Here is a 12,004-nt window from a genome sequence, read left to right as displayed (position 1 = left end):
GGGGATATCTAATGGAACCGGTCTGTGAACACGAACTTTGAGAACTTTCCTGGAGAAAGAAATTTTCTTGTAAGCATAGGACAAAGAAACTTCCCTGTTGCAAAATAAAATCCAAGTCGTGAGCTAGGATGCGTTCCAAGTTCCATGTGACATCCCCACGTTCTGCGGGGGACGTTCAACATCGTCAGGAATTTCCGCATTTAGTCTCAGTTATCGGATGAAATCCAGTGACCAGATATGAAGCCAAAGGCGTGGGATTTTCGAAGTTCGCGGCGACTTGAGTTGGTTGTTTGGAACCTGAGACCAAAAAATGGAGAAAATAGTCGACAATTTCCTTGTTAGGACAGAGACCCCAAGAAACATCCCCGATCAAAAGAAGCAGTTCGCGTCGATGCTTCACCAGACTCCCCCGCGCTGATCGAGATGTTAGAGCGCCATGCTTCGACAACAATTCCCCAGAATAACGAGGGGAAATCCTGGAGTCTGGGGAACATCGTGGGGTTCGTAAAGAAGTTCGTCAAGAATTTCCCGATCAGTCTCGATCCTTCACGATCTGCTTTACGGAATCCTTCAAGAACTTTGACATGTTGGATCGCTCCAATTATCAACATGTGATCTTCACCTCCGGGCTCACTCTGACCCCTTTGGTCGATCCGATATCCGTTTCACGTCTCCAGCTTGTTCGGTGCCATATATATGCGGGATGCTTCGACCCTCATGAGACGGTGAAATCGTGGAGACTTTTCTTTTCAAGAATAATCAGAACTTCATCTTGATACCCATTTCGATTTTCAAGCAACAAAGATGGGATTCTTGTTGGGGCCGTGGGAGGTTGCAGTTGTCCTCCTCTTCGGGGCCACAGTTGTGTATCCTATCGCCTTCTACTTCTGGGATCCAAAGAAATTCCGTCGATTCCCAGCACCTGGCATTGCGGGATTCAGCAACCTATGGATGATGTACCAGCAGTACAACCACCGGAGGCCCATTGCTACCCACGAGGCGCATCAAAAGTTGGGCAAGATTGTGCGTGTAGGACCCAACCATATCTCCTTCGTTGGACGACAAGAAACTCGAGATATCTATGGCCACGGTACTCCGGCCCAGAAAGACCAGTTCTATATCTCCTTCACCGGAACCCATGAGAGCAGTCTTGATTCCACGAATCGACAAGCACATGGCGAGAAACGCAAGCGTCTGGCGGCTGCATTCGCACAAAAGAGCATTGCAGACATGGAACACCTCGTGGTAGACGACGTCCAACGACTGCTTAACCGCTTCGACAAAGCCGCGGCCGAGGGCGAGCTCATCAACGTTCGCTGGTACATCAACCTCCTGTTGTTCGACTTGACTGGTAGCCTCGTCTTCAGTACAAACCTCGGGTGCGTGGAACGTGGTGATGATATGATGCAAGCCCAGAAGCTTGACGGCACGAAGTTCATGAGCAAGCCCGCCCAAGCACTGCGCAACTCGCTCCGGATTGGATCGACCATGGGCTGGTCTCCAAAGCTTTTCAAACTCAACAAACGTCTGACCTGGTGGCATCCAGGCTGGACCGGCGGCGCCAACTTCACCTCTATCGTGTTGAACCTCGTACGAACTCGTCTGGAGAAGGAGAAGGAAGGCGTTGAGCTTAATGACTTCTTCAAATCCCTGGTCTGGACCAAGGATCGTGAGCCTATCGGTCTCGAGCTGGGCGAAATGGTGGCTGAATGCGGTCTCCTCCTCAACGCGGGCTCGGATACCACAACCATTGTCCTGGTCGGCTGTATCTATCTCCTTACCAAGTGGCCACGCGCAGCTGCCAAGTTGCGCCAGGAACTGGACGAGGTCTTTGACGATTCTGTGACCATTCCTCCTTATGATAGCGTGAAGAACCTTCCTTACCTACGTGCTTGTGTTGACGAGGCTATGCGAATGCATCCCCCGCTCAGAGGTGGCTTGCCTCGAGTAACACCACCAGAGGGGATGATGATTGGAAACGAGTGGATTCCAGGTGGCACCACGGTTTCAGTGCCTACTTACACGCTACACCACGATCCGGATTTGTATGAGGATCCATGGACATACAAACCGGAGAGATGGCTGGCGGACAACGCGGCCGATCTGCAATCTGTCTTTTTGCCATTCTCGGCCGGTGCAAGAGCTTGCGGTATGAATGTCCAATTCTGCATGTTGAAGTAATTACTGACTGGTCTTTTAGTTGGTCGAAATGTTTCCTACTTGGAATTGTTAGTAATTGTATCTACACTTATGCACCGTTATGAATTTGAGTTTGAGAACCCTGATTTTGAGCTTGAGACAAAAGATACTGTCAACGCTCATCCTGGGCCTATGATGATGAAGATTACGAACAGACAATTGTCTACTAGATAAGACGGAGGAGATAAGAGGGGGAAAAGCAGCCGAAGGACAGAATCCTTCTCTATTCTATGTATTAGCTGTGTCTAGCTACCTCTGACGAACGAATGAAACTGTTAATAGCAACGTTTTTGCTATCCTCTTTTCTCCTTCCTTAAGTACTAGAGGGAGAGAATAACATACCTCCCGTAAACTTCCACGGTAGAAATCCGCACTGCCTTGTTCCCAAGCATTACGTTTCTCCACGTCAAAACATCCACCAGAAGGATGGCGAAAGCTATGTCGGGAATGGCATCAGGCCACTCGAAGGCATGCGCCTGAAAAGATTTTCCGTAGTTTATTGTGATTTGAAGCTGCCTTCAAAAGCCAGGTTCCTGAATCACGCCCCGGCGATCGTTACTGCAAATCTCTCCCAGATCAAAGCTATCTCCAGCGGGCATACATCTGGGTGCAGTTCTTGAGAGGCCATGTTCTTCAAGGTAATCGAGGCGACGTTCATCGTAATCATCCTGAATCTGTAATTGGATTGCTTCTATCGGTGCAGGGGAGTGGGAAAAGATGGTAGAAACAGCAGCTGATACTTTCCTATTCCTATGATTGTAATTACCGCGAAATAGCTGTTGTTCCAGAAATTGGTAACCACAATATGAATGAGTGAAAGACGTATGTAATACATTACTTCTTCGTATATACTTATCTTCTCAGTAACTTCTTTAGAGCATTCCTCTTCGGTTTTAATCCTACGTAGCCCTCTTCTTGAACATTGTGTTTTTCGACAATCGATAAGAAAACCTGGTCAAGAGTTGTCTGACTGACGGAGTAATACTCTACGCCCAGCACGTCTCGATTGTCCTCGAGTACCGTGATCAGAGAGCCAACGCCAGACCCATAATGCATGTCGTCAGCATCAGATACCCCGTCTACATCTGCGATCTCTATCTGCATCTCCTCTTTCGTCGTGTGCTCCTGAGCAGGTACCGAGAAGCGAATCTGGCCGTGATATGTTTTATTTTCAATATTCGCACCTGGAAATTGAGCAAGAATCCATGATTCGAGCGCTTCTATTTCATCGTCCGACGTGTGGGGAGCGCTCTTCATGACAAGGTGTACATAGTAACAGGCGCCATGTTTTCGTCGCAAGTAATCGCTGGTGCCAATTGCCAGCATCTTCCTCGCCATGATTCCAGCACGATTGGCTAAAGCATCAGCTTCTTCCATGCTGTGAGTAGTAAGCAGGAGGGATCGCCCGGGAACGATAGCAGCTAGAGTCTTCCACATGACTCTTTTTGCTGCTGCGTCCATGCCAGAGCTTGGTTCGTCCAGTAACAAGACCGTGGGGTTGCCGATTAACGCAATTCCTAGCGACAGTTTCCTTTTGTTTCCTCCAGAAAGCTTTGCAGCCATTCGAGATGCGAAGGCTTGCAGTCCAACAGCTTTAATGACGGCTTCGACGTTATGTTCAATGTCGGCGACGCCCCTCACACGGGCATAGAATCGCAGATGTTCTAGCACTGTCATCTGATCCATAGCTATAACATGTTAGAAAGGCTCATGTATTTCGGAGGACTCTACTTACCATCGTATTGAGGACAGACACCAAGATGGGATCTGGCACTAGCGCGGTGTCTATTGATTTCGATGTTTTCGACGAAGACATTCCCCCCATTCCTCGAAGGCTGAATGTCGCCACGAATCAAGGATATGGTAGTCGATTTACCGGCCCCGTTAGGACCGAGCAAAGCAAAGACTTCACCCCGTTTGATTCCGAAAGTTAAATTCTCCACGGCTGTGAAACGGCCAAAGGATTTAGTCAGGTGAAGGACGCGAAGGCCATCGTTTTCGGTGTTGACTCTTATCAACTCTTCAGCGAGTTCCTCGTCCGTGGGGATATCAGCCTCGGCCGTTGTACTGGCCTCTTTTCTGAACCTTTGGTACCACGCCACAACGGATCCACTGTCATACCACATGAGGATCGCAAAAAGCACAAATACCTGTACAATTAAGTACAGAATAGGGCCGCCATACCATAGAAGACCTCCGGGGTTTGTGGACAACTCCTTTCCAGAGCAGGTTGTGGAGAATATATTGAGAGCGACAAAGAGGGCCTTGATCAAGCTTCCCATGGGCGTAATAAGAGAAATGGTGAAGTGGACAATGTGGAGGTATGAGTCGATCTTGTTAACGGGTGCATACGTCAAAGTGCATAGATACCCAATAAGATATATCAGGAAGAGGATGGCTTGGCCTGCTGCACTGAATGCATAGGCTGAAAGCTGGGTGCGAGCAAACAGCGAAACTATATATGAAAGCAAGATAGAAGCCAGGCCGAAGAGTGCAAATATCAGGAAGAGATAGCCAACATGGTACCACGCAGAGGACGCACCTGCGAAGATTGCGACGCTCAGAGCACTGGATACCAGGACGAAGATAAAATCAAACGCGAGGTATGCCAACCACAGGGGTAGTGGACGAACTCCATTTGAATATTCAAGCCCTCGAATATTCCGCATCCGCTCAATCGTAGGATAAAGGGAGAAGAATCCAGGTGCTGCTGCCATTGCCAATCCATAATAGACGACCAGCTGCAGCGCCTTGCCCGTCGATGGTGCCCATGGGATATCGAAGGACGAATACTGAGTTCCAATGCTGATGTTGGTAAGCATAACATCCAGAATGTTTTGTCCAAACACCCCGTTGTAGATGTCACCATTGCCCTTGTATGCCATGGTTGTTTGCGCGGCACCATTTCCGAGGAAGAAGCCTGCAGGGGTAACGTTTGCAAAGTTCCGGTCAATGTAGTCGTTGAATTGGGACAAGGTATTAACCATATTCAGCTTCTTGTGGATTTGTTCTGGCGTGAGATCAACGCCGTATATTAATGGACCAAACAAGGAAGTTAGGGTCTCATTAGAAAATCGTCCGGATGGCCCGACAATCAAATCATAATGGATTTGATTGACGAGGTTTTCGACATCAGAAATCGATACTTGTTCAGTAGGTGAGCATCCAACGCCATGAAAAGTTTTCAGGAATAAGCTCGTGAGGCCGGCTGCAATGATGGGTATGAGAAGCGCTGCTATGTATGGAAGATAGTTGCGGCGAAGTATTGTAGCCCTCTTGCGAAATAAGACCTGCGTCTGGCGAAAGAAGCCAATACTCCTACTCGAGTGCAGCTCCAATGCCCCTGATTCTTCAGAGATGCAGATTGCGGGTGCGTGCGCGTGGTTTTCAATTTTGTCAGGCCCTAGCAACGAAGCTTCTGGGTCGAGACTGGAAGTGCTTTCTGCGCTAATCTCATCTGCCAATTGAAGGAAAACATCTTCAATTGTCGGCCCCGAGAGCTGGTAATCTGTGAGTTTTTCTTCTTCCAGGCGCTTGATGATCATTACGGCTTGCTTCGATGTGTTCGCGACGTACATAGTCTGCCCAAAGGTCTCATGTGACGCAATACCATCAATAACAGGAGCCGGTTGGTGTCCTGCACCAGTTTGCAAATGGATTCTATATCCACCGCCAAGTTTCTCTTTCAATTCCACTGAAGATCCCTGGGCTCTGAGGGTGCCCTTTGATAAGATTGCAATACGATCAGCCAAAAGATCCGCCTCATCGAGAAAGTGGGTCGTGAGGATGATGGTTCTGGTTCCTCTCTCGGCCAGAAGAATATCCCAGATCTTTCGTCGACTGAGAGGATCTAACCCACTGCTGACCTCATCGACACAACATACTGCACTTCCGCCAGTAAACATCATCCCCAGCTGGAGCTTCCTCTTCTGACCGCCGGATAGTGTCTTCGCCTTCGCGTCAATCTTTCTGTCCAGATCGACAGCCTGAATGAGCGCACGGATGGATTGTTGCGTATCCCGTTGACCTGTAGACTTGAGCTTATTGAAAATCCGGATATGTTCTTCGACGGTCAATTCATCCCACAATACGTTCTTCTGAGGAGCAATTCCCAATCCCCCGGTGCCATCAACAGTGATTTTCCCGCTGGTGACTGTATTTAAGCCGGCGATTGCATCAAGAGTAGTGCTCTTCCCAGAGCCGTTGGCCCCGAGGAGAACAAATATCTGACCTTTTGTTGCATTGAGCGTCAAATCACTGACTGCTACCACCGTCGATTTCGGAATCTTGGTAATTCCCGCAAATTGACGCTGGAACCAGTTCGGCCGGTAGTGCTTTGTGAAGTTTTGAAGCTGGACGGTTTGCGATGCACTTGTCGACTTCTCATCTGCAGTTGCATGATTGAGATTCTGGCCAATAACTGATCGCCCCTTGGACGCAGTTCCATACAGACATCGCTCCACAATAGCTCCAAGCAAAGGATATACAAATATCTGGATTATGATGAAAACCAATAGTATTATGCCGGTAATATTCCATGGATTGTCAGGCGCGGCTCGTATGAGATCTGTTGCCCTGACTTGTCTCTCATACCGGGCCATAAAGACGATGAAAAAGACGTAATTACACGGAACAAACAGCAAACTAAGGATTGCAACGGCGCCTGAGCTCATATTATTTATGACCTGGGCAATTACTCCGAGAAGAAGGACAACGAGTGCAATGCTGATGCCACTCAGCTGGGCTTTCTTGAAGAAAGAAGCACCGAGGATTGTAAAAGATACAAGAGAAAGACCGGCTAGAAGATGATATATAATGACTATGGCCATTGAAGTCTGCACGAAGACTCCTACGCCGAGGACTGCTCCAATGACTATCCAACTAGGGAGGTATATGATGTCGAAAGCCAGATGGTACGACAGAATGCGAGCCAACTGTGGCTCCCACCTTCGTAGATTCGGCATCATGCCCTCAATGAGTTGCGACATGCCCAGCTCCCGTTCAGAAGCGATGAAACCAGCCATGTGATATGTCACTCCAACCATGCCGATGAGAAAAGCCACCCCGAGGATGTCAATAATAACACCTTGATAATTAACACGAATAGCCGTATCGCGCTGGGCCTGAGTTTCACTCGTGTAGGTATATTCGAGGACCGTGTCTGGGAGAGCAGCGTGATTGATGGTAGTATTCACGCCTGCGATGGCATAATCGACCGCGCGTTGAAGGGGAAGGAGATAGATTTCGGCATCGTTCGTGTCCTCGTCGACGAAGATTTTCGTACCAAAAGCGCCATCCCCTCGCAGAGTGTAGTTCCATATCCCCCCAGTACCCTCTGTTGGTGAAGACTGGAATACAATCGCGGCATAACAATTCGTTGCGCCTCTCAAGCTACTCTTGCAGACATCCAAGAGCTCAGCCTCGTCCGTCAGCCTCGAGATCTTCGTCCCAGGCGCAGAGGCAGAGGCAGCCACGGCATCGATAACTCGATCGATATCTCCACCAGCCAACCCATTATTAACAAATGCCAGTGTGTCCTTCCCTCCTGTAGCCGCTTTGAGGCCCTCTGCCAGCGTCCGAATTGGGTGACCAGACCCAATGCCGTATGTCGAGGAGGGGACGAACAGATTCCGCGCGTAACTCAAAAAGATCATGAACGCGATGGGGAGGATAACGGCTCGGATGAGGGTGCTGAATGCATGGCGATTGACTGCGATGAGGAGATTCTTCCGCGTCAGGGTCCACGACTGGCTGAGGACAGCCATAATGGCGGTGGGGGGTTGTCGTCTTCCAAGGAGCGGAGGTGGGAGGGAATTCGAGGGTCGAGGGTGATGTCGCCAACGTCGTTCACAATCCACAAGAGCTCCAGACGCCCATTTTCCTTGATCAATTACTTCCAGCCTCGATTTGACTCCTAACTCGACTGTACCAGCGCATTCGGGGAGGTTGCTGCAATGGCGCAATGGCAGATGGACCACGGTAAAAGGTCTTAACGAAGGGATGGACAACACAAAAAAAAAACAGTGAAATATTTGACGGAAAAGAGAGAAAATCTAGAAGAAACAATAGAGACGAAGGGCTGGCATTGCGCGGCAAGGAGACAAAACACTGACGCTGAAGATAAGCAGGGGGGCTTTCTTGCATCGCTAGAGCTTCCAGATTCTCTCACTCGAGCAGGGCCGGCGGTCTGCCCCCTGACGCCGCAGTCGTCCAGGGTATAAAGAAGGGATGCCTCTCACATAAATCATCAGGAGAATATCAAGGGGACGACGAGAACCCCAACCTGCGTTGAAGGCCTGTATCTGCGTTGCGGGGGGTGCCTCGTATAAAAGGGAGGGAGGATGACAGTAACTCGACGAGATGCAGCAAAGAACAAAGGGTTTCGCTTCGCCCAAGAGCTGACTTCATGACAAACAACCGAATAGTTACAAGAATACTGGATACGGCCATCCGATATCTCAAATAGGAACTTTTTCCCGGTCTTGCAGTCAGTTGTACAGTCACGGAGAAGTCTTCGTATTCAGAGAGAGCGTTGCGCTGAGCTGAGCTGTGAGCATAGTTACAATGGCAACGTGGATACGAGGAAAAGAATACGCGGAATGCAACCATCGACCATCGCGGGATTAATCAGTCGGTCGTTCATCTTTCAGGTGGCCGTGCATCCGTGGAGTATAAAAGAAGCTGTTCTCTCGGTCAAAAATTGAATTCAATCCTCTTGTTCAAATATTCAGATCTATAACCCCCCCCCCCCTCCCTCTTTTTTGAAAATTTAATCCAAAAAGAAAAGCAATCTCCAGTGGTCTCTGTCCTTCTTCCTCCTCCAAGCTCGAAGAAAAGAATAAAATTTAATATTTTCTTTTACAAACATCATGATTTTCATGCGCTCAATTGCCCTTGCGGCATCCACCATCATCGGTCTCACCTCCGCAGCGCCTACTGTGAAGGAAGCCAGGCAAACCCCATGGGTCCCCGGGACCCAGAACAACACTCAAGAGTTCTACATCAAAATGACCGTGACGGACGGCCTTGAGAAGTATAACGGATGGGCCCGTAAGCTCCCCCCATGCTGTCTCGTATCCCACAACTAACACTGTCCCAGTGGAAGCGTATCACACCGGCGCAGGGGAGGCCGACCCCGTATTCGTGAACGGCACGGGCTCGCGAGCCTTTCTGAACGGGACGAATTTGCAGTTCGACGTGTCGCCGTACCCATTCAGCGTCAATGCTTTCCCCTCCGACACCAACTATGCACGTTGGGAGCCCGTGACTATCACGTCGGGCTTTGGCTCGGGACCGTGGGTGAACGGCGGGCCGGATGGGCTCCAGGTCGATCAGGACGAGTCCGATGGGTGGCTGGTCTGTGAGTGGTATCACGATGATAATGCGCCGCAGCTCTTCCAGATGATCAAGTATTTTGACAATGCGACGGACGAGAGCCCGTATGATGTGCCGTCGAGCTGTGCCAGGGTTCTCTTGTTTCCCGAGTTCATTTAAGAGCGTGTCTTGTTGAGAAGTTCATGTACTGTTGTTATTCCATGAAATAATCATATAATCATAATATTATCTCCTATTTTATACGGTTTTCCTAAGATACCTTGATATCGACCGTTTGCGTGGGTAGAATGGTGGCTGGGGTTGTAAAAGTAGGGGCAACTCTAGGTATGCTTGGAGTCGGAGAGGCACATTCATGTGCTGTGTTGCTTTCAAATATTAAAAGCAAAGAATGCAGCAATAGGACCGCATTGGCGAAATTTCACTGGTGAGGGTTCGAGTACACTGGGAGAAAGTAGTAGTGGTCCAGAAATGATTCCCTAATGATAACGATCTAGTAATACGTAAGGTGGCCATGTATCCCTGGCTATACTCGTCGTACTCCGTTAAGAACTCCCAAATAACCAAAAAAATCCCCACCCATCATGTTTTTTAACCCCGAAGACCCACCCCATTTTTTTATGCGTAGAGCTTCTTCTCGTAACTCTCCATGTTAACTCCTCCTTCAAGTTGGGCACTGGCAGTCCGCAACTCAAATCGGGTGGTGCCATTCTGCACAGACTCGTGCAATTCCACAAGACTCTTTTTACCACAGTCTTGGAGGGAATGCTTCAGACCGGCTGCGAGGTAGGGAACGAACTTGGTAACAGATCTGGTAAACAGTCAGCAATTGAAGAGGACAAAGTCCGAAGTAACATACCCTCTGTGAGCAACAGCGCCGGAGACACCTTGCGCGACAAGTACACTGTCACCTTCGGAGAAGTACCTAGCAGTACCAGCATTGCTCTTCTGGCTGTCCTTACCACCACCACCAGCCTTCTTATCCTGCATTGCGTCGATACTTCCCATTCCCCTATATGCCTTCACCAGCTTACCTTCCCGGCTGACAAATGATGTACCAGGTGATTCTGTGGTACCGGCAAGGAGGCCACCCATCATGATCGTAGTTGCACCCAAAGCAAGTCCTTTGACGATGTGACCAACGTTTTGGATACCTCCGTCTGCCATGCATGGGACACCAAACTTGGCCGCGAAGGAGCTAACATTGTAAACAGCGGCAGCCTGGGGTCTGCCAACAGCCATGACTTCTTGAGTAATACAAGCACTGCCGCTTCCCATACCAATTCGGAGCCCATCGACACCAGCGGCAATGAGAGAGGCTGCTTGTTCACGGGTAACTACGTTCCCTCCGATGACATCAATTTCGGGAAATTTCTCCTTGATCCATTTGACCATCTCAATTTGGTACATGCTGTTTCCCTGACTGCTGTCCAGGACAACAATATCAAGGCCGGCATCGACCAGCTTCTGCAGACGGATCTTGTCCTCCGGTCGTGTGCCAATGGCAGCAGCGCAGATGAGCTGCTTGGAATCTGGAAGCTTGGAGGCCAATGGGAAATGGAGATTCTTGGTCAAATCGGATCTCGAGATCATGGAGACGAGATTTCCTTCAGTATCAACAATTGGAAGTTTTCCCTTCTTGGACTTTGACAGGATCTTGTTGGCTTCCAGCAGAGTCGTCCCATAAGATGCGGTGATGAGGTCAGTAACCATGACAGCAGAAACAGGCAGGTTAGTGTTCTCCTCAAATTGTATATCTCGGTTCGTGACAATGCCAATGAGCTTCGAGCCCAGCTTTCCATTTTCTGTTGCAAATCATGTTAGCAATTGCAAGACATGAAAATTTTTACAATGATGATGGTGAGTCCACTTTAGTTCATAAAGAGCATAGATTGAATCCCCATGACCTTGCGGTCAATACGGAAGAACGAAAGTTATTTGTAATGTTTGGTAATCATGAAAGTGTGCTAGGGAGAAGAATAGAACGAAGGGGCTCATACCTGTGACTGGGAAGCCTCCAAATCCCCACTTTTCCTTCAAAGCCTTTACCTCTCCAACCGTTGTGTTGCGGCTGATGACAACAGGATCCAGGATGAAGCCGTTCTCAAATCTCTTGACTTTCCGGACCATTTCTGCTTGCTCATCGGCGGAGCAGTTGTGGTGGATGACACCAAGCCCGCCCTGGAGAGCCATGTGAATGGCCATTTCGTGCTCAGTCACAGTATCCATAGGGGAGGAGACGAACGGGGTCTTGAGAGTGATTCGCTTTGTGACGGGAGAGTCCAGGTTGACCTCGGAAGCAGCGAAGCCAATGTAGCCTGGCAAGACAAGGAAATCATTGTAGGTCAATCCGCCGTGCTTCTTTGAGTCGAGCAGAGCCTTCACATCCAGTCCATCAGGCTCCTCATACTGGCTGAGGGCCTCGATGGCCTTCTTGTGGTCCATGATGGGACCAAAGAAGTGCTCAGCCGCG

At 49.2% G+C, this 12,004-nt stretch overlaps 4 protein-coding genes across 4 annotated transcripts; 2 read left to right on the top strand and 2 right to left on the bottom strand.

The window, feature by feature from the left end:
* Window positions 1–527: 527 nt before the first annotated feature.
* Window positions 528–2,452, top strand: M430DRAFT_132967 (hypothetical protein). The gene is made up of 2 exons (XM_024862276.1): window positions 528–2,149; window positions 2,201–2,452. Exons 1-2 carry the CDS (start codon window positions 805–807, stop codon window positions 2,371–2,373), a joined length of 1,518 nt encoding a protein of 505 aa, XP_024725989.1. The 5' UTR covers window positions 528–804; the 3' UTR covers window positions 2,374–2,452.
* Window positions 2,453–2,492: 40 nt separating this feature from the next.
* On the bottom strand, window positions 2,493–8,296 carry M430DRAFT_63585 (hypothetical protein; the record flags this gene model as incomplete). The annotated part of the gene is made up of 3 exons (XM_024869065.1): window positions 3,935–8,296; window positions 3,103–3,887; window positions 2,493–2,519 (listed from the first exon to the last, which is right to left on the bottom strand). Exons 1-3 carry the CDS (start codon window positions 7,962–7,964, stop codon window positions 2,493–2,495), a joined length of 4,842 nt encoding a protein of 1,613 aa, XP_024725988.1. The 5' UTR covers window positions 7,965–8,296.
* A 758-nt stretch (window positions 8,297–9,054) lies between these two features.
* On the top strand, window positions 9,055–9,769 carry M430DRAFT_32819 (hypothetical protein). The gene is made up of 2 exons (XM_024866239.1): window positions 9,055–9,249; window positions 9,299–9,769. Exons 1-2 carry the CDS (start codon window positions 9,069–9,071, stop codon window positions 9,691–9,693), a joined length of 576 nt encoding a protein of 191 aa, XP_024725987.1. The 5' UTR covers window positions 9,055–9,068; the 3' UTR covers window positions 9,694–9,769.
* A 380-nt stretch (window positions 9,770–10,149) lies between these two features.
* Window positions 10,150–11,976, bottom strand: M430DRAFT_47467 (hypothetical protein; the record flags this gene model as incomplete). Its single annotated transcript, XM_024867932.1, has 3 exons — window positions 10,150–10,342; window positions 10,391–11,336; window positions 11,532–11,976. The coding sequence occupies 3 exons, from the start codon at window positions 11,974–11,976 to the stop codon at window positions 10,150–10,152; spliced, it is 1,584 nt and encodes a 527-aa protein (XP_024725986.1).
* Window positions 11,977–12,004: the final 28 nt, after the last annotated feature.

This window comes from Amorphotheca resinae (genome assembly GCF_003019875.1).
Source record: "Amorphotheca resinae ATCC 22711 unplaced genomic scaffold M430scaffold_1, whole genome shotgun sequence".
Taxonomy (NCBI): domain Eukaryota; kingdom Fungi; phylum Ascomycota; class Leotiomycetes; order Helotiales; family Amorphothecaceae; genus Amorphotheca; species Amorphotheca resinae.
The sequence above is the reverse complement of the archived record's forward strand: the minus strand, read 5'-3'. Positions and strand labels throughout refer to the sequence as shown.

Coding starts and splice junctions, on each gene's coding strand:
- M430DRAFT_132967 (XM_024862276.1), top strand. CDS start 805: ATGGGATTCTTGTTGGGGCCGTGGGAGGTTGCAGTTGTCCTCCTCTTC. Junction 2,150..2,200: donor GGCCGGTGCAAGAGCTTGCG/GTATGAATGTCC, acceptor CTGGTCTTTTAG/TTGGTCGAAATGTTTCCTAC.
- M430DRAFT_32819 (XM_024866239.1), top strand. CDS start 9,069: ATGATTTTCATGCGCTCAATTGCCCTTGCGGCATCCACCATCATCGGT. Junction 9,250..9,298: donor GAAGTATAACGGATGGGCCC/GTAAGCTCCCCC, acceptor ACACTGTCCCAG/TGGAAGCGTATCACACCGGC.